Source organism: Branchiostoma lanceolatum, chromosome 5, assembly GCF_035083965.1.
Source record: "Branchiostoma lanceolatum isolate klBraLanc5 chromosome 5, klBraLanc5.hap2, whole genome shotgun sequence".
Taxonomy (NCBI): Eukaryota; Metazoa; Chordata; class Leptocardii; order Amphioxiformes; family Branchiostomatidae; genus Branchiostoma; species Branchiostoma lanceolatum.
In genome coordinates this window covers 6321813-6342560 of record NC_089726.1, presented here as the reverse complement: position 1 = coordinate 6342560, position 20748 = coordinate 6321813, and the positions used below count along the sequence as shown (strand labels likewise).

The 20748-nt window shown below is 40.2% G+C and overlaps 1 protein-coding gene across 1 annotated transcript; it reads right to left on the bottom strand.

Annotated features, from left to right (window-relative positions):
• Positions 1-27: 27 nt before the first annotated feature.
• LOC136434648 (uncharacterized) lies at positions 28-12914 on the bottom strand. Its single transcript, XM_066427575.1, has 11 exons — positions 12818-12914; positions 6223-6278; positions 4686-4842; positions 4116-4165; positions 3148-3552; positions 2567-2683; positions 2216-2381; positions 1776-1966; positions 1336-1411; positions 660-865; positions 28-391 (listed from the first exon to the last, which is right to left on the bottom strand). Exons 1-11 carry the CDS (start codon positions 12906-12908, stop codon positions 242-244), a joined length of 1665 nt encoding a protein of 554 aa, XP_066283672.1. The 5' UTR covers positions 12909-12914; the 3' UTR covers positions 28-241.
• Between the last annotated feature and the right edge of the window lie 7834 nt (positions 12915-20748).

The window sequence follows — 20748 nt, the reverse complement described above, 5'->3', positions numbered from 1 at the left end:
TCAGGAATACATTGGACAGTACCGGTGTTGATGCAGTTTTTACTTTTTATTGATGTTCGCCAGGCAGATTTCCATTCTTTAGCATTTGCAGATTTAGGGTCAAAGTGTTGCCAGTATTCGAACTTTACGACACCTTTATACACCTAAAATATGACTTTTAATCAGAGAAAGCGCTTGAATGCGTTGACGGGCCGAAAGCATCTACCGTCTTTCTTGTGGGGAAATGGTATCCTGTTGTTTCTCACCAGGTCGGCTCGTAGTAGCAGTACCAGAGCCTGTGGTTATGACCATCACCAGTATTATACGGGTTGGACCCGTATGTGGTGTCATCGTTGTTGGTATTCTCATCATCCCATAGGAAGTACTCTCGGGTAACTTGCATGTTCAGCACCTATTATATATATATATATATACAGAAAAAAAATGATGAGATGGTATCAATTGACCATAGATAATATGTACAGCATGAACTCATCAAATATATAGTGACACTACGAAGCCCTTGCTACTCGTACTCTGCTCACAGACATCTGCCCGGAGCACAAGATGACGGAAAGAACCCTTTCTACATGTACCTGAATGTTAACTTCATTGAAATGTTAACTACTGTTATCCTTGAAGCTGTTTTTGTCTGAATTGAACATGATTCCAGTACATACCCGCTGGCATCCAGATGATGAGTAGCGGAATAGGTAGAAGGGGCGGCGGGACGGTAGGGTGATGGAGTTGTAAATGGAGCCATCGCTGCGGCAACAGTAGTAGATCTTGGTGTTTTCGTTGTAAACACCATCTGGGTAGTACCCGCTAACAGTGTTGTCGTTACCTCTGTCTTCATCATCCCAGTAGACGTACCCCGATCGGAAACCTATTAAAAATATACTGATACTTGACATAAATGTGGGATTTCAAGTTTGAGGCACTGTCTTTGTGTTGTTTTATCCAAGGACCAAGAGATTACAAGTTTAAATTTTTAAAAAACATCGTTTCGTGATTTAAAACTGGCCATTCTAAAAGTTATGATATATAAATCATTCTTATTCTAATCTTATTGAACCCCGAGCATTTGGGGCAATCCAATGGTAAAACATAATATAAAGACTATAAGACAATGGAAAACGTGTATAGCTGTTCCAGAAAGTAAAGTTCTGACCATTCCACAAAGAAACTGCACAACTGGAACAGGTGCTTAAAGTCTTTGGATAAGAATTGTGTTATAATTGACGAAACAATAATTTATGTAAGTTTTTGTTTCCTTTAGAATGTCAACAATGGTGGTAAAAGGATACAGACAGTTGGATTAACATCAGTAACAAATGTATAGATGGAAAAACTTACCGCTTGGGCAAGCCCCCCTCTTGAAAATGCAGTATGTCCCACTCGGCCAGGTACCGCTCCCATGGGAACTGTAGGTCTGTTAAACAAAAGACAGTTTGTTGTAAATACGAACTTTGATTGGAGTCTTAACCCAGGCATGAAAATGTAAATATTTGTGTTTTTAGGACCGTTTGCTCGCAAATGGATCATATTCAAAGCCCCTTTTCCTGTTTTGTTGTTTAATGTCATGACACTGAAATGTTGCAGGTGAACTTGTTAATTTCGCATCAGCTTTGATGGACTGAACAGATAAGAGGTGTCTTACACTTACTAGCAGAGATTATCTACATTACACTATGGTCATGCCTATCTTATACTAAGATTGAGGCAGAGGCATCAGGGACAAAATCACCCAGTGTCCGATCGGATACCTAGCCTACACACACAGTGATTTATCATACCTTCATGCAGAATTTCTGGATCATGTGGCCTGTGTAACAGGTGCTGCTGGGAAAGTGCAGCCCAGTACTCCAGCCGTTGTTAGAGGCGCCATCCTGGTCTTGGTAGCGCTGACCTGTGCGCCAGGTTACGTCTGCAGCTACCGGACATCCTGTGTCGGTCATCGGCAGGCCGTAAGTTCCAGTAGGCCATTCTGTGATGGAGTAAAAGACGACGACAGTGATCTCTTGCTTACTAAATCATACGCGAAGGGCATAAACCACTAACAAAATCGTGACAAACTGAAAGGGTTGTCAAGTTATTTCAGGTACTGTATGAACAAATTGTAGTTAGACAGCTCTAACATGCAGCTGAATGCCATTTGTTGCTCGCGGCACTTGACTTCACTAGCAGTTAAGTTTAGTTTTGTGTCAAAACATGTATATCTTATGTAAATTCTCACCTTTCACATATGGCTCCAGGAAGGTCTCTTGCTCTTCAATTTTGTCCTTGCCCTCACCCAGTATGTATGTTGTCTCACTTGACCTTCCCTTAAGGTTGAGAGCCGTGGCAATGGCAGCATACCCTGACATCTCCAGGGAGTAGACATACTCAAGGAAACCGTTCACCTGACAGTCGTCATAAGAATACATACAGTTTTTAACCACCTGCTGCATTGGTAGCTACTACAAGCACACAATTTTAAGGAAACATGTTGGATAAGGTCTTGGTAAAGAGGCGCCATTTCAATAAAAAGATGAGGAGGAAAATTTCTGCATGTTCCTGAAAATGTTTATGTTTACGTGACACTTACCTGGTTCCAGTACCCACTTGAATCGCCGTCCATTCGGGCCTCGAAAATGAGGAAAAGAGACTTCCGGCCGAACACACCCAAGGTGCCCATCATCATGTCGTGCATGTGAAAGAGGATCTGCATCAGAAAGAAATCCATACAGAATCAAAATACATACATTGGTCCTGCAAATGTCTTTGTCGTTTCAAAGGAATTTGATATTCTGATTCATGATTTTGGTAGAATTCACACTAAGTCATTGCCAATGGAAGTATGAAGTTACTAGTTAAAGGCAACGACAGGGTACTGTAATTCTTGTTTCTTTCACTGTCACTTTATGTTCACTGTTTTCTCGGACACCTCTATACCGTGAACTTTAATATATCATCAACGTGAAAAAAACTGTTATTATTCATGATTCCTTCACACATCCGTTTTTTTAATCACTTCCCACCTGCAGTTAAAATTCAGTGAAAATGTCCAGTTTCCTTAAACCGTGAAATTTTGCTCTTGAAGATAAAGTGAATTACAGTATTTGGTTCACTGAAGAATGCCTGGCATAATTAAAGGAATAGCTGCAGGGTGAATCGAAATCAGATTACCTCTTCCACCCCATCTGATGAGAAGCTAAGCACTGCATCAGCCCATTGTTGAGCCCGAAATGTTGGCTGAAGCTGTCCATTGGCGTCAAGGCTCAGCCTCTCGTTCAAGTAGTGCAGCAGGTAGCGAAGCCTCTGTTCTGCACGTCCGTACAGAACCACTCCCTCCGTCCACTGATTCCCCACCACCACTTCCGCATGTAGATTGCTGACCGAGGATGAGAGTTGGTCGATTTTCTCTTCCAACTCGTCCAGCTTTCTGTTGATGTCCTGCAGCTCGGCGAGCGACTGCTGGCCATTCACTATACCATAAATGAAACGGCCAGCCCCAAATATAGCGCTGAATATAGGGGCGATGAGCGCAGGCAACAGTCGCGGGGGGTGCCTGGGAAGGACAATACTGGTTCCCTGGAAGGAATTGTGAACGAAATATTACTTTTGCTGCAGTAGAATCATCCTTGAAAGACATTTATCACTTTTATCAGGTTCTGTGAAGGAGTAAAGTGGAAACAATCACCTTATGGAATGCGCCGCGGTACTTCCAAAAGTAAAAGATGATTTTGCTGCATATTGTTGTATGTATTCTATGATTCTATAAGCACTATGTGAAGATTGTTGCCAAAATCATAACGATAGAAATCATATATTTCCAACATTGCATGCATTTTCTCAAGCAGCATACAACGCGATAGATATTTCGGCGTCTATGTGTTATTCTGTAGATTATTTCTATTGTTAAGCATAGATTAGATTAGTTCTTAATATTTGTCAACTATCAATAATAGTTCAACTCTCATATGCGTAAGTTGCTATACATTGTACCAGCTACGATTGTCGCGCAAGAAATTTCTTCTTCTATATCGCCCTGTGAAATAGAAGTGACAATAAAGTGTGTGTGTGTGTTTGAGTCATATGGTGCCTTCAAAAATCAAATATATGAATCTTTAGATATCTTAAATAAAATAGCTTACCTTTTCACTGGCATCCGTATGGGTCTGTTGCAACAACACACCCTTTAGACCTAAATGGAAGAGGTCCAGAACCACTATGTAAAAGTTTGTCCCAAATAGAAACAGTGCAGGTTACGTAGTGATTTACGCCAAGAATTTCCGAAGATAGATTCGTTCTCGACGTATGAGCCAAACATACACCTAATCACCACTCGAAAGACAGATTGTAAAGGACAGAATAACCGGATTCTGATGCATGTTGATGTAAACATATACCGCTCTTATTTGTTGAATTTCTAAAGATGATCATTATAACTATAATATGACTATCACAGCATAGAAGCGATATATAGCAAAGTCTTGATGAGTACTCATTGTAGATATTGTTTCTAGGAGAAATGAACAAACTGTTGTTAAATGTTGTTTTTATGTTGAACTAGAAATAGTATTGGGACCACACACTGGCTCTGCCGAGGGTGATAAATCTAATATTATTCTCCTGTTCAATGGTAAAGCATATCTTAAAGAATTCCTACATACGACGTTCTATTCCTCCCAAGATGTGATTATCTGAAGTATTGATTCCCTTACCGGTGCTGTGCTTGTCATTGTCGAAGACACAGTCCCAGCGTCCTTTGACCACAGCGAGGCGAGTGTCTGGCAGACAGGTCACCGAGTAGCAGAGGCTGCGACGCCTGGCGCATGCGCAGTTGAGCCCCTTCGTGGCAGATGCCCACTGGTCCCCATGCTGGAAATAACATAGATAGGAACTCAAGTTCTACAACCTAAAACCTTCGACAAAGGATCTAACATTTACGACAAATCCTCTTCATTTACCAATATGTTATGATAGTATTTTCTCATCAATCATTCAAATGAGATCTTCATCTGCATCATTGATATTTACCGATATTCCCCTCTTTCACCACGACATCTTCCACATGTTTGAAAGTCTTATCATTGAACGCAACGCATACAAAATATTCAATTATGCAGATTAGCTCCTGTTTGACATAATTGGCATCTTACTATCTCAATTGCCAGCTTCACTAAAGCCATCCTCATTCCAAAAACAAATGAAACCAGAGGTCTGTTTGTCCATGGCCCAACTAGTAATGCCAGCTGTAGGTTGACTCATTGACGTTAATTCCAGGACACCAACTGTATAGTAAACGCTGCATGCTACAGTAGGCGATACAGCAGTGCTACAAGTTTATCTCAATATTTACGTGACAAAGGTCATGATTAATGTGCATCTCATTATGATAATCGTCTTAGGTACCAACATGCCGAAAACAATGAAAATCCAGTTATACCGGCTTAAGTAATCTTCCTCCAAAGTTCCCAAGAAAAAGGTCTGCTGTAGTTCCAAAAAAGCCTCCAGGTATCAAAACTTACTCACTTCACCAGGAGCTATCCACCACTCAAAATTCACGACCCTAGCACTTCCAGAAAATTAGACCTTAAACTTTTAAGTTCCATTGTAGTACCGAAGAAACCCGCTCCTGACCCTTACCCAGCCACCAATTATCATGAACATCCCTCCACAGTGCGAGCGTCTCGAGTTATGCTGTTTACATCAAACACAGAAGCATCCGCAGCCACTCCATCGCGAAGCAAAACCGAAAACACAACCTTCATAACGAAGGTAGTGATAGAGTATCAAGGCACTGTGATCAACGTTTACACGACGTATGTCTATTGATCTACCCAATATAAACACAGCAAAACCCTAATCAAAGTCTGTAAGCATCATTTCCAGAAGTTATGAGCAGAGATGGGATAGCCATTTTCATTCATCGCTTAACTTTTTTGTAGCTAACCTGATAATTCTTCTCAAATTCAGAAGTTAGTCAATCTTCCGGTCGTTTACATGATTAGTAACATCATTAGACAGGCCCATGTACATGTAAGTATCATATTGGACAAAGAGAAATGTTTGTAATGACATATGGTCTTTCAAGATAAATTCTTTGTCACGTTGAATCATATATAATGGAAAGTAGTTGGAAAAAATTACCACAATGTAGGAAACATGACAACTTAAACATATCGGATTCCTTACACCAGTACGGTGCCTGTCGAGTTACAATGAGTTATCGTAATGGGAGATCCTAAATAACCATACCTTGTGGCTTGCACAGCCTTCAGAGACTTGAAATCCCCTTTCTCGCAGTTCATCCTCTGAAATGAAATGCAACAAGTTTGCCAATGGAAAATTATTGCCCTGGCGTATTTGTCTGGGTTGATATCTATTACCTACGCCAAGAATATTATGTTTTAGGGTGCTTATGTTTGTCTGTGGACATCATAACGTGACAGGTCGTTGATGAATCTTGATGGTCTTTTGTATGTTGGGTGTTGTTGGCAGGAGAAAAAAATCGATTGGGTTTTAGCCCCCTAGCAGCTTTCTACGGTACAGCAGCGGAACACGCGGGACAGGTTTAAGTAATTTCCAAAGGCACGTACACAAATCTTTTACTCCGATGAACTGATCCGGCAGTGTTAGCCTGCTACTTATCATTTTCGCTTGGCGGCCAATATGACGCATCACCTCTAGCGTGAGGGCAAAATGAGGATTGTGCAGTTCTTTGATTAAGATTGTTTTATCAAAACCTACTGGAGCAAAGCATATTCGGGCTACACATATACAGCAAATTCACAATTTTTTATTTATTAAACAACTGAAGAAAACACAGGACACAGAGGTGATGCACTCTAGCAGTAGCTGATATCAAATATCACCCAAAATAAAAATGGACCATTCTAAAATACTTCCACTAAAAAAATGGATCACCCCAGTCCAAAATTGAGTTTAAAAACAATTAGTCTCTCCATACAGCAATGGAGTCTTCCAGTAGCACCTCAACACAATATGGACCAGTCCAAAACCATATCCACATAAACAAATACACTACTGCTAGAGTCCATTCCAAGTCACCACGAGGGTTGTTATTGTCCTAATTTACAAATGTTTTCAATCTATTGTAATTATTTGTGTGAGAGATTTTATACTTTAGAAATATTTTGAATGTGATTTCAACTTTATAAATATTTCCCCGGTTCTCTAAAACTTAAGAAATATTCATCATATGAAATATGATATTTCTAACAGTTTCTTAATAATTGTAACAGCATTCTACCATTATTTACAATTATTTACAATTTCCTACCATTTTCTATCATTATTTGTAACATCTCTATAAATAGATCAGAGGGCAGGGAAGAAAGCAATTAACACATCCTTGCGAAGTTTAGGGAAGAATGCTATCCACAAAGGACCAAGCGGTGTCCTGCAGTGAAATCTAAAGATGTACAAAAGCAGACAGAAGGGCCGGATTAGCACCTACTTTTATGGGGGCGATCACCATTCTACCATTGTTAACCATTTTCTACCATTTTGTGTTAATATTTCTAAAAGTTAAATAATCACATAGATGTTTAGAAATTATTACAAATAAAGAGGTTTTTGTGCAGTTACTTTCAAAACATTTCTAAATTATCTAATTAAATTCAAATAAATTCATATTTTTGTATTTGATCTTTTAAAAAAATTTAGAACTATTGTCAGTCAGATATTCTTTTATTAGAAATTTTTCAAAATTATTACAAATATTATTATAAAACCCTCACGGTGACTCGGAATGGACTCTAACAAATGGACTTTTTCATAATCACTCCAGCTCAAAATTGCAATAAATAATTAAAGAATCCTCCCCTTGCAAGAATGGGATATCCCGTGCCATCTCTATGTAAACTAGACCAGTCGACAAATATCCGCTCAAAATTACACTCTCGCGCATAATCAACCCAGTTCAAAAAAAATTAACCCCAGGAAAGAATTAAGTTTTCCATAGTATACATAATGATATATATGAGGATTTGACAGGAGAAGAAGGAAATTACCAAAAACAACATATTGCAGCGATAGTATGGGTGAAATATAGAAATGTGACACCCCTTTGTTTGAATGCATGATTCAATAGTATACATTTGGGTTGAAAAAAACGAAACAAAAAATTGTTTATTTCAAAAAATTGTTTTGAAAGGCTGTATGCCAAACATTTAAATGAGGGCCTGTGTACATGACCAAGGCAGACACATGTCAAATTTTGCATCATTTTGGTTTAATACGAGTCAGTTCCAAGTCACCGAGAGGGTTTTAATATAATATTTGTAATATGTTTGAACTATTTTGATTAAAAGAATGTCTAAATCACAATAGTTCTAAACTGTTCAAACAATAAGAATTGAAACTTATAACATGTTTGAACTTATTTAACATATGTTGGAAACATTTCGAACGTAACTGCACAAAAATCTCTTTATTTAGAACAGTTTCAAACCATCTATCCAAATGTTTCAATGTTCGAACAATTTGTAACAAAAGATTTTCACAATTGCCCCGTAAACGAAGGTGCTAAGTCCTCCTGTGTGTTTCAGTCTATTTTCGGTGGCCGCGCTAGACCACCAGCGGATTTGTTTTGACGGAGCGTCACCCGCGCGCGACGATGTACACTGTTCGGCACCGCTAATATCCGGCATTTTCCCGCTCCAAAACACTCCACTAGACCCACGTTTTTAGTGTTTTGCCTCGTGTGTAACACGATTCGATTTGCATTACTGACGGGACGAAAATGTTATGATAGAAAAAATTCACCCCGTCCCGGCGTCCGTCCCAAAAACATGAACGACATGAAAATATATTTTCTTACAGATTCAATCACGAAAATCAACAGCATGGGATTCCAAATTTTCACAAAGGCCGACCATTTATCATGGTTGAACTTCCTTCCAAGGCGTGCGATAGATAAACATTCCCGGCACATAATAGTACCAGACTAACTACGCAAGCTCATGATAAAAATAGGGAGAATGTTTGTCAGTGAAGTTTGGCCACCAGAGGGTAAGTTCATTTAACGTTACAAGCGCAAACGGGCGAATCATTGACCTTACCGGGGACTGACTCTACTGGCCTAATCATTCCTTTTTTGCCGAATTCTACGATCCATACGCCCGTACGTACGCAGGAAAGCCTGGTGGACGCTACACATCACGGGAGACGCGTGTTGGTCCGAGACAGACAGCGGCGTGCTTTCGATCGCGTAGCGGCGACAACGTGCGGGACCAAAACGCCTGTCCCCAGTGAGACCGTGTGTTTTGCGCGGCATGCCCCGAATCCGTCTACCATTGCTGAATGTGGCCCGATTCATAGAGGTCTATTTTGTAAGCATTATTTCATGTACCCCTCAGCGTGAGAATTCCTTGTGCAACAACTTCGCCACATTATATATTCAAGTTTCCCCACCGCCCTCCGCCCGCCTTTGATGTCTTTGATCATGAATGAAGTCGGCGGCAGGGAGAGATCATCAATCAATTTTGTCAGGAGTTGCGCGCCAGTCTGAGGAGAAACGATCTCCCGTGTTGTGTTGAAGAATTTGGAGTTTGAAAATATCTGGAATAACTAATGCTGAAATAAACATTCACAAAATCATTGATTTAACTTTATTTCTGTTATAAAATTTCCTAAACTGCAGTTTAACCACCCAGTTCAACGGAATATGGTGTTTTCCCGATAATCACGTAAAATATTTATGTCCGGTCTTTCCTCCTCGTAAGCAAACTTCCAGCTTGTCGCCAAACTTTGCCGAGGCGATAAGTACATAAGATGTGCGCGCTCGTTGTTTTGTTGTGCTAGCCATGCAGTGACGAGTCTTCGATTATCTGTAGTTGTTGAAGGACACACAGAAATCTTCGGACTGTAGTTTACCGCTTCGAAGGGCGTGACAGTCAACGGTAGTAAGGTTTGAACGAGCGTTGTGTTTCTCAGCTCACCTCTTCCAAACGTAAACAACGGGTGCGGGTTAACGTGAGCGGCGGGGGATTTGTTCGGCTGGCGACACCCCCGTACCGTACCGGTAGCGTGGTGTGTGTCGTGTTTCCTTGAAACGGATTTTTAACAATAGAAAACTAGATCTATTCAAGATTTCTAACAAATTTAATGGAAACTTTTCTGTCCGGCGTAGTAGGATTTTGGGAGTACCCAACCGCGTTCTTCACGTGGAAATTTTTGATACCGCGAAAGTAAACAAAACACCTACGATCGCCTGCCAGGCTTCTCGCGGTGGGGCGTCTTTATTGGTCTATCATTAGGTGCTATCAGCTACTTAGCAGGGACGTGTAAATTGCTTTCGTATGGCTCATTTAACCAATGTTCGAAACTGTACGAACAAAAGATGAATCTATGTGTTGTGATAGTTTCGAAACTTATATCAATATTGTACCCGCCGATTTAAATGTTTCTAACATGCTGGAACGCAGTAGAAAATATTTCGAAAGTCAAACAAAGGTTCGAAATTGTTCTAAACATTCACTCATATCAGTTAGGTTGTTGCAAAGGTTTCGAAAATGTTACAACAAAAGGCAACAAACACCTTCTTGGTGACGTGGAATTGACTGGAGATGTGTATCTTTGTTCAAAAATAGTGAACAAATGAGAGATAGTAAGCACATGTCCTGCGCATTCCCATACCACATTTGGTATGAATACTACAAATGTAGCACACCTGCTCCAGAAATGCAAGACAACTTAATTAACTCAATTGGCCAATCGGGTGGTCGCAAGGCTCACAGCCAGTCCAGGTGCAATAGGGGTCAATGACCTATAGGTCATATGAGGAAAATACCCAATGTTCTCCTGCAAAATCGTATTTTGAAGTAATGTTTGCCGAAAGTGCGAATGGGGTTCTCTGAATATTTGTTCATTGTACCCCCACAGCAAATTTCAGGTCATTTGGATGTATTTCCAGAGCACAGGAGGCCGAAATGTACGTTTTTGGTCAGAAAAACCTCAATAAAATCATTTTCAAGGTCAATATCGGAACAATTTAAAAATCGTGTATGGGTATTTGCCTAAACTACCTTTGTACCAAATTTCAGGTCATTTGGTCAAAAAATGACAGAGAGGAATCGATTTGAAGATTTGACAGGAGAAGAAGAAGAAGAAGAAGGAGAAGAAGAAACATGAGTAAAAACAATATGTTGAGCCATACTAGGTATGGCTAAACATAATAAGTAACAGCATCTGGACTGTCCAATACAAACAAGCAATATACGCAGTAAACAATCAATATATAAGCACAGTCACACAACCAACTTCACCAACTTCACAATTTGCTCAAACCAGCAGTACTTCAACACGGAAGGAAGCGGTTCTCCTTTCAAGTTACTTGAAGGATATCGCTGTCAAACTCCGACCGTAGTGTGTCATGACCGTTTAACGGGCGGCCGAGCAGACGTTTGCTGTAGCGAGCTCGTAATAGGTTACGGTGCGCACAAAAACTGTGACGTAACTCGACTAAATCAGAACGCATAGTCGACCCGGGCAAACTAATCTTGGAAAATCTAGCAAACCGGAGGACACAAAATCAGACCTTGACTCCTACACTGAATGACAAAAAATGGCCAAGATAGGACTCAGGAGATGGACCGAGCACGAAACTGCAACCACTACTGTAAAATTCCTAGTATTTTTGCCAATCGGACTTAATGTTATTTCACATATCAAAAACCGCAGGGTAATATAAAACAGGGATTTAAAAAAACGGGGTGTTAAGGGATATGTGCTAGATGTAACATCAGTAATACCACCAGGAATGCAAACTTGGCAGACTTAAGTATTCAGAAAAGCTTTGATAACCATAGAGTCGAAGATGACGACGCCAAAAACTCTCGGTCCATTATTGAAACAGTTCGAGGGCGTCATGGGAGAATTGTACTACATGGTTGTTCGCTGGTTTATAAGACAAATGTCACATCCGCTTCCAGCTAAACACAATTATTTACAAGCCAACTTATGAGAATCTCTTTTGCTAACCTGCAAATGGACTCGAAGTGTGATCAATCATCAAAAACGCGTTTGGACACGTTTATATCCTTAGCACTCTCTTCAAGCAAAGGAAGGAACAGTAGCTGTTGTATGATAGGTAATCAACGGCAAGATAATCATGGCGAATCTTCTCTCCCAGAAAAATGTTAGCCCTCGTCCGAGTGCACGTTCATTCTGAGTGCGACGGACGGTAGTTTCAAATGTCCATAGTATGGTATCAGCACGACTAGAGACAAAATATGTTGCGACGAGTAACTATGGACTGACTATGAATACCGAATATGGAAATGATGTTATATCGTAGACTTATTTTTATGGAATACTGATTGTAACGTTATCTTTGTAAAACGACTTTTGTTATATTTTCCGATGATATGTTAAAAGGACCCCTGACCTCCTCCTTTGAACTCTTGAAAAACGGCCCCGGCCGAATGAGCGTATATTGTATACTTTCAAGGTTAAATAGAGGTTGAAAAAAATAAAATAGCACAAGTGACAAAGGTATTCTATCATATCGACGAAATAGCAGGAAAAAAAGATGGTTTATTGTTCTGCCAGATTGATTTCAATTAACGCTTATTCGTAAAACCCCGGTGAACTAACGTTATACTAAACTATCAGGCTTGAAGCGAATACTGCAAAACAGCTTTTGTCAATGTCCCCCTTGTTGTTAATTCATGACCCTCGATAGTATGCATTATGTTCATGAGGACTATTTGTATTGACCTATAATGCCACGGCCCTGCATGTTGGAATTACCTTTCTGTGCTACTGCTTAACTGACCTAGCTATCATGCAATAATCCAACTGATTGAACGATATTCAAATTTCTTACCTGGAGTTTTCTCCAAGTCGTCAGCTGAGGCCAAACCTGTACCCACGAGGAACAGGGGCACCAGCAGCACAAGGAGCTTGAATGCTGTCATATCCACCTGAAGAAGTCACAAAAGAACAAACAAAAGATATCAATGAATCGTCGATGAAAATTACACATCCAAGTAACGTTATGACACGCGTCTTTGCGTTAAAAAAATAGTATCTGCTGTTCACGACCCCTTTGAATTGAGGAAAAGAGCAAATATGTTCGCAGTTCACAAATATGTACAAGCTACTCCAGCACATTTTATTTCATGTCTGATAAAGGATCGTTTACTCCTAGAACGCCTACTATACGCAGGACTTTATTTTCAAGATACAATGCAGCAAGAATACAAACGCCGTAAAAACAGGTTTCTGTGGTCCTGTGAACGATTAAATTATTGCAACAAGGCACTGTTTTCAACAGTATTTGGACAGGTTTTAACAGTTGAAGCAGTTGCAAACTCAAAAAGTATGAACAACGTGTCTTACCTCGCCGGCTCGAACACTGATCACACCGACGCCTGGCTCTCACCGAACCTCCTGCTGTTGGGGGAAATAGCAATCTTATATAGCAATCTCAAGTGTCAAACCATGTGCAAAATGTCAGTGCTATTTTCATAGCGAGCATATTATGATTGCTTACCACTTTAAAAAAAGGTGTTCTAACCGCGTATGCAGCTTTATTTCATTTCCTGACTTACGCCATTGATCGACTAAGAGTTTCCGTTGAAGCATCTTGCAGACAGCTTCTGTTCACGTTTTGGTATGTCAGCTAAAATGTTTCTGAACATGCAGCGGCGTGCCATACAGAACTGCATCTTCAAGATAGATAGATAGATAGATAGATAGATAGATAGATAGATAGATAGATAGATAGATAGATAGATAGATAGATAGATAGATAGATAGATAGATAGATAGATAGATAGATAGATAGATAGATAGATAGATAGATAGATAGATGTTCTGGTCCCGGCCACTGGACTAAAAACAACAGTCTATCTTGTCTTAAAGCGGTACATGCTCTTATCTACAACTGTTGGGTGAAGACCAGACGTAGCATTTTATTCATGTCAGCAACGTCATTCTATTTTGAGGTATTTATCTTTTCTACAAGGACAGATGGTGAGACTTGCTTGCCCGTTCTTTTTCCAGAAAAACTGCACTCCACCGAAGTGTTCGGTAAACTCTGTCGTCTTCATTTAGAATACCTGCACGTCGAACCTTTCCAGTTGAAAAACAACCTGAATATTATTAGAAACGTTGCTGTATGTTATCTCCTTACAACTTTTAATAATGTTGAGGAAATGGATTTACCAGAAAAACATTTCTTCAATTTATGTTCGTGATGATTAATCAAAAGTTTTGAGTGTATTCTACCAACCTTGATCATCACATAAAGTGTATCTATCAAAGGTTCCGAGTACAAGTTAGTATATCTGCAACGTCTTGTATTTTCATCCATAGTCACTTGTGGATGACAAAGTATTTTCATGCACAACCAACGTTTCGGTGATGTTTCGGTGACCGGTGCCTCTCATCAATTGTTATCACATCAAACTGCATCTTACGAATGCATCACCACATGTTGCTAGTAAGACAACAAGTATCAAAAGGCGAGTGTTCAGGTCCTCATGGACTAAAAGTCTATCTTGCAATAAAAAACAGTACGTGCTATTATGTACAATTGTAGGGAGAAGACCAGGCGTGGCATTTTTATTCATATCAGCAACGTCATTCTCAAAGTATGTATCTTTAACGTGCACGTAACGTGTGGATATTGAGTCTACAAGGACAGATGGTGCCACTTGCTTGCCCGTGTTGTTCCAGAAAAGCTGCACTCCGCTGAAGTGCTCGGTAAACTCTGTCGTCTTCATTCCGAATACCTGCATGTCGAACCTTTCCAGTTGAATAAACGTACTGAATATTAGAAACGTGGTTGTATGTTGTCTCCTTACAGCTTTTAATTAAAAAAAGACATTTTGAGGCTCGAGGACATGGCTTTACCAAAAAACCTATTTCTCATTTTGTGTTCGGCCGATCAAAGTGATCATTAATCAAAAGGTATGAGTGTATTCTACAGACATGGACCATTACAAAAAGTTTATGAAAGATCTCGAGTACAATTTAGTGCCTGTAACGTCTTGTATTTTCCATGCGTATATTCACATCTGGATGACATATACTTTTTGTACACAGCCAAGTGTTTTTTCACCTAGCCAACTTTTTGGTGACAGTCTTTCAAATTCCTCAGGGCAATCCTGACCGGTTCAACTTCGTATAGCGGTAAAACCAGCACGAAGCGGCGGTCACAGAAACGTCAGCTATAGGTAAAAAGACACTTGGTTGTGTAAAAAGAATTTAAGTGACTCACCAACACGATGAAACTATTCATACATATTCCCTTATCTTCCATTCACCATACTTTGATGCGCGTTTGGGCGGGTACGATAAGTTTGGGTCTTTACTTGGTTTTTCTGATATGTGTAAACCCTTCACCGAAGATGACATAAGCGTATCGGAAATTTGACATTTCAAATTTGAGAGAACTTTATGGACATAGAAAATACAAGGGGCGTATTTGTTGTCTCCTCGTAGCGTTAATGAACGTTTATTAATACAGGAAACACACTTCAAGTATACATGTACTTCTATTGTATCATACAGCAGTGGCCGAGAATATCCTTTCCCATAGGATAAATATATGATCTCCAACTGCAAAATGTATGTGAAGTTATAGGTTTGCCTTGGGCTTGGTTTTAGACCAGACTTTCGTTAATTGCCAGCGCTTAGAAATATTATATTGATTTCTTTGCTAAAGCCGTTTTAGACGTCGTCATTGTGGGAGGCGCAGGACCAGCGCTCTTTTACCACCGTGACAGCAACACGCGGGTCTGCAGGGGGGATTGCAGCTTTGTTAAGTGACAGAGAATGGGAGGCTATCCAAGGGGATTTCAGCTTTTTATGTGTTGAATGAGAAACAAGGACCTAAGGCACATGTACTATTGTGTGTACAAGAGAGAGAGATGCCTCTTATTTATAAAAGAATATTACGCAAAATTGCATGACGAAGTAGCGATTTTCAAATAAATGCAAATAAAACAAATTAAGCGCAGATAAAAATGGCCTCGTTAAGAAAATCTTCTAGTTGTGAAGATGAAACCTTCCCCATGACGTCAGCTCCTGCCTTCATGAGTAATGAAATATATATCTTCGGTCTTGATTGATTTGTATTTTTTAAATAATCACAATAAAAGTTTTTGCACTGAATGTATCTCTTGCCATATCCTATGGTTGTCATATGATTGTACACGTGAGTGTAGAGTAATTATGCCTTTTTTATAATAAACTCCATCAATTGTCTATGAAAATAATTGGGAACGCCATTTCCGCACTTTCATTAAGAGTAGAAATTGAACACTCGAACAAGATATTTGCTTTGCGGCTTGTGGTTGGTTGAAAGTATATTTGGACCTTTTTTTATGTAAGGTAGGTGCACATCAGGTTGCCTGTTTTTATTGCTTTATTTGCAGTAAATGTTTTAGATATTTGGCTAAATATCATCTCAAAAAGGAACTCGATTGCAATTGTAACTGGCTTCCTTTATTCAGGCGTCACAGTGCTGTGTGAGTTTTTGTTTCATTGCACTTGACCAAAGAAAAAGACAACGTGGCGCTTCACTTGAGGTGAGAACTCATTCTGACAGCACCACATGCAAAGAACGAAATAAACTTATGAATAAACAATAACAATGATAACATAGTATAACAAGATAGTGCGACATCCAACATCACCCACCGTAATTAACTACTATACTAAAGTAAGTGTTGTGACTTTTATCTATAGCTACTTAACCAACATGTGCTGTTTGATTTGAAAATGGGTGAAAGAATAGCGAAGTTCTCGTGAAGAAATGATTGACACAATGATGATTCAGGAGTCAGGAAGTTTCTGCCATTGATGATTGTATTTCCTACTGTGACCATATACTAAATGTTTATCATTCATTTTAATGTTTTCATTCACATTTCACACCCACGCCGGAGGTGGCAATTGTAGCAGCCACGTGCAACCGTAAAAGCAGTAATTGAAATTGTCTGGTACTCGGTGATGAGTGAGTGAAACTGAATGGATCCACAATTAGAAATTGGACTCGGTAATGTTGCTAGTGGGGGTGGTCAAGGTAGAAAGTTGATTTGTTGGGGTGAGAGAGTACGGGTGAACAACAACAAAATACTGTGATATAAAAAATCAACTAGGTTACAAACGATACAAACTCGATGTTGATTAGTTTAAACATGACGTGTAGGCAATTTTAACATCATCAAAATTTTTTTTAGCATTTTTTTTCGCCTGTTACCCCCTCCATAATCACTGGTCTGGTCCCAACTGCTCTATCTAGAAATAAAAAAAACGCAGTGTACATGCTTATTCATAGATACACTTATAATAGATGTTTCAAAGTCAGGTTCCATATCTTTCCGATGCTGATTTTCGGAACAAGTGCCGTGGGTTTTGATCACAGACAGCCTCCAAGTTGCAGAAAGGCTAGAATACGACGATGTTGATAAAAATGTTTTAAGATGTTTTGCTGCAGCTGAAAACGGACTGACAGCTGACATGGCCTCTTATGACGTCAACACTGCACCATCCGGCGTTACGCGCATGTGCAAAAGTGACGTGATGCTCACTAAAACCAGTTCGGATCAGAGGCAAAGTAACGAGTCCGAGCAGACGGCAATGATTTCTTCAAGCAGCAGTGTTGATGCCATGGTTAACCCTGCTGGATGTAACTCGTCCAAGAATGATGCAGAAAACGCCCAGGACCCGAGTCTGATGTATTCACAAAGCACCATGGTCCAGAATCCAGAAGATGCAGAAAACGCCAAGGACCCGAGTCTGATGTATTCACAAAGCACCATGAACCCTAATCCAGAAGCTGCAGAAAACACCCAGGACCCGAGTCTGATGTATTCACAAAGCACCATGGTCCAGAATCCAGAAGATGCAGAAAACGCCAAGGACCCGAGTCTGATGTATTCACAAAGCACCATGAACCCTAATCCAGAAGCTGCAGAAAACACCCAGGACCCGAGTCTGATGTATTCACAAAGCATCATGGACCCGAATGCAGAAGATGTAGAAAACGCTCGCAACCCGAGTCCCATGTATGATCAAAACTCCATGAGCGCCGATTGCTTAGATGCACAAAACACCCGGGACCCAAATCCAACGTACCCGGGACCCGAGTCCAACGTACCCGTATCCAACGACAACGTACCAAGCGCACCGTTGTCTCAGCCGAACCACAGCCCTGAACCCGCTAACAGGGACGACGACCCGTGCCTGCAGCCACACGCAGCTACGCAGCAGCGAGATGATACACCCACCTTCAGGTCTGCTAACAGTGGCGGTGATCCCTGCGTCCAACCACGAGAAGATACAAATGAAGAAGATTCTGCCTCCGCTTGCAGACCAGATAACGCCGACTGTAGTTCTTGCATCCAGCCACGCACATGGACACACCAGGACGGCTGTACGCCCGCTCGAGGACCAGCTACCAGTGATGGAGTTCCCAACATACAACCATATGCAGTTGCATTTCAGAAAGACTGTGTGACCACTCGCAATTCCTCTAACAATGATGGCAACATCCAGCCATACGCTATTAGATATCAGGAGGAAGATGAAGGCAACAACATGCCCACAGCCCAGTCTGTTCAGGATGGACGAAGAAGTGACGTCGCCTCCCGGGACGTCGATATCGAACCTTATGCTGTTGCATATGCGGACAGTTCGGCCTCTGCCGCGATCGGGGGTGAGGGCGACTCAAATGAAGTCCGAAATTATGAAAATGACCTGAACACAAATCAGGTGTGCACCCAAAACGCTCTGATTCCAAATCCGATGTACGCGCCAAACGTTGGGCGACAGCCAACTTGCGGTAAGACTCGTCTCTGTTTTTAGTCGTATGTTTTCTCTAGTAGCTTCCCAGTGTTATCTGCCCAAATTACTTCTGGATCTTAAGCCCCCCTCTCACTAGACCCGCGGCACGCTGGCGGAGTCGCTGCGTCCTAAACTGGATTTGTGTTACCCTTGATTTTGTAATGGGAATATCATTCAAAACGTACAAGTATGACCAAAAAGACAACAACACACACAAGGCTTAAAAAGATTCGTTTTTTGTCGATGAAATTCGTTGAGTGCTTTGTCAATTCGATCGGCCGCAGCGACGCCGCCAGCGTGCCGCGGGTCCAGTGAGAGGGGTGCTTAAGGTGGCAGATAGCATTTGGGGCTCTGGAGGACGAGATATAGATTTGACGTCCTAGCAGCTTTCGGGGTAACTGCGGTGGCCCTGCTCTTGAATACTTTAGAAGAGGATAACTCAAGAAAGGATGAATGTATATTTATGATTTTGGCAGGTAGGTAGCTTAAGTAAAGATTGGCATCACTAGGGGCTGATTATGCACACACATTAAGACCTAATTTTCAGAATCATTGATTTGAATTTATAATTGCGCTGTGCTCCATAAACTTCCCAACATGTAACATTTGTAACTTAAAAAGAAAGTATTATCAGATACCGGTTATGCAGAAGATCTCATTTGCATAACTGATGAGAAAATGCTGTAAAAGCTTTCATACTCTTGTAATTTGGTTGGAGAAAATTATCAACAGAAGTGATTTATGCATATTATGACCTTATATGTATATACAAATAGAAATATTTACTAGTGTATTGATTGCTTCATCAGAAAATGATGGGATTTTCATATTTGCGACATATGTCAATCAAGTTGAGGTTATATCATTATAACTGATGCAACATAGAGCATACGTCGCCGAGGTGTTATTTAACACCTTTCTTGTTATTTTTGTTTTTAAGTATTCCTACTAATTATCGTTCATCCGAAAACATGACAGGTAACTTTGTACATTGCATTTATGGCTGGATGTGCCGTCGTCCTGCGGTAGCTGCTGCTATTTTGCTGGCGTCGTTACTCTTGATGGGAACATTGGCTGGGCTATACTTCACTACGAACGTGCAGGATAGTCACGAGGTAGGTCCAAGTTTTCTATACCTCTGACAAGTATTCAGATACTAATTGCTACTATCATAATGCGTTGGACACAAATACTGCGCAATGACGTCACAGAGTCGCGTGACGACAAATCTGGCAGCTGGCTCGGCTTGTCGCGAATAGCGTACTTTGAAAAGCCGTAATTTCTGTCGGTCATGGTGATTGTAATCAACTAGTACGTCGAATGCATCGTTTTTATATTTATCTGTTTTTTGCCATGTCAGAACGTGTTTAAGTCAAACGTCCTGCTTAAACCAAAGATATTCTTCAAATCTTTTTTTGCTATATCATGTATCATTTATCTTTCTATTATTTACATTTTGTAACCACCAAGATCAGTATGATACAAGGTCTTCTGAGGTCAGATTGCCAGTATAAAAATCAATTTTTTAGGTGTGCATTGATTCTTGTATGTATAGTTTACTTGTGTGTTTATGTTTGTACAGCTGATTTTGTAACATACCCGAAAAAAAGAAATTTACTACAATTCATTACACACGTACACACACACATATATATATATATATATATATATATATATATATATATATATATATATATATATATATATATATATATATGTATATATATATATATATATATATATCTATCTACAGCCTACTGAAGCAGTGGACACCACCTCTACCAGCTCCAGGAAGGCGACCACGGCTTTTCAAACGAACATGTCCGCGGTGAGTTGTTCCATTTTTTTCTTTTCTTGACGTCCTCTTAGTTTCTCCAATGGGTTACCTACAACTGGATTGTCTGCATCATTGACATTGGAAATCGGCAAACTACTCTAATATGATTATTGCTCTATCAC

Bases quoted from the DNA above. Each gene is read 5' to 3' on its own strand.
- LOC136434648 (XM_066427575.1), bottom strand. From the start codon at position 12,908: ATGACAGCATTCAAGCTCCTTGTGCTGCTGGTGCCCCTGTTCCTCGTG. The intron at 4,166-4,685 runs GTAAGGGAATCA...TCTTCCATTTAG, and splicing joins CAATGACAAGCACAGCACCG to GTCTAAAGGGTGTGTTGTTG. The intron at 392-659 runs GTATGTACTGGA...TATATATAATAG, and splicing joins CATCATCTGGATGCCAGCGG to GTGCTGAACATGCAAGTTAC.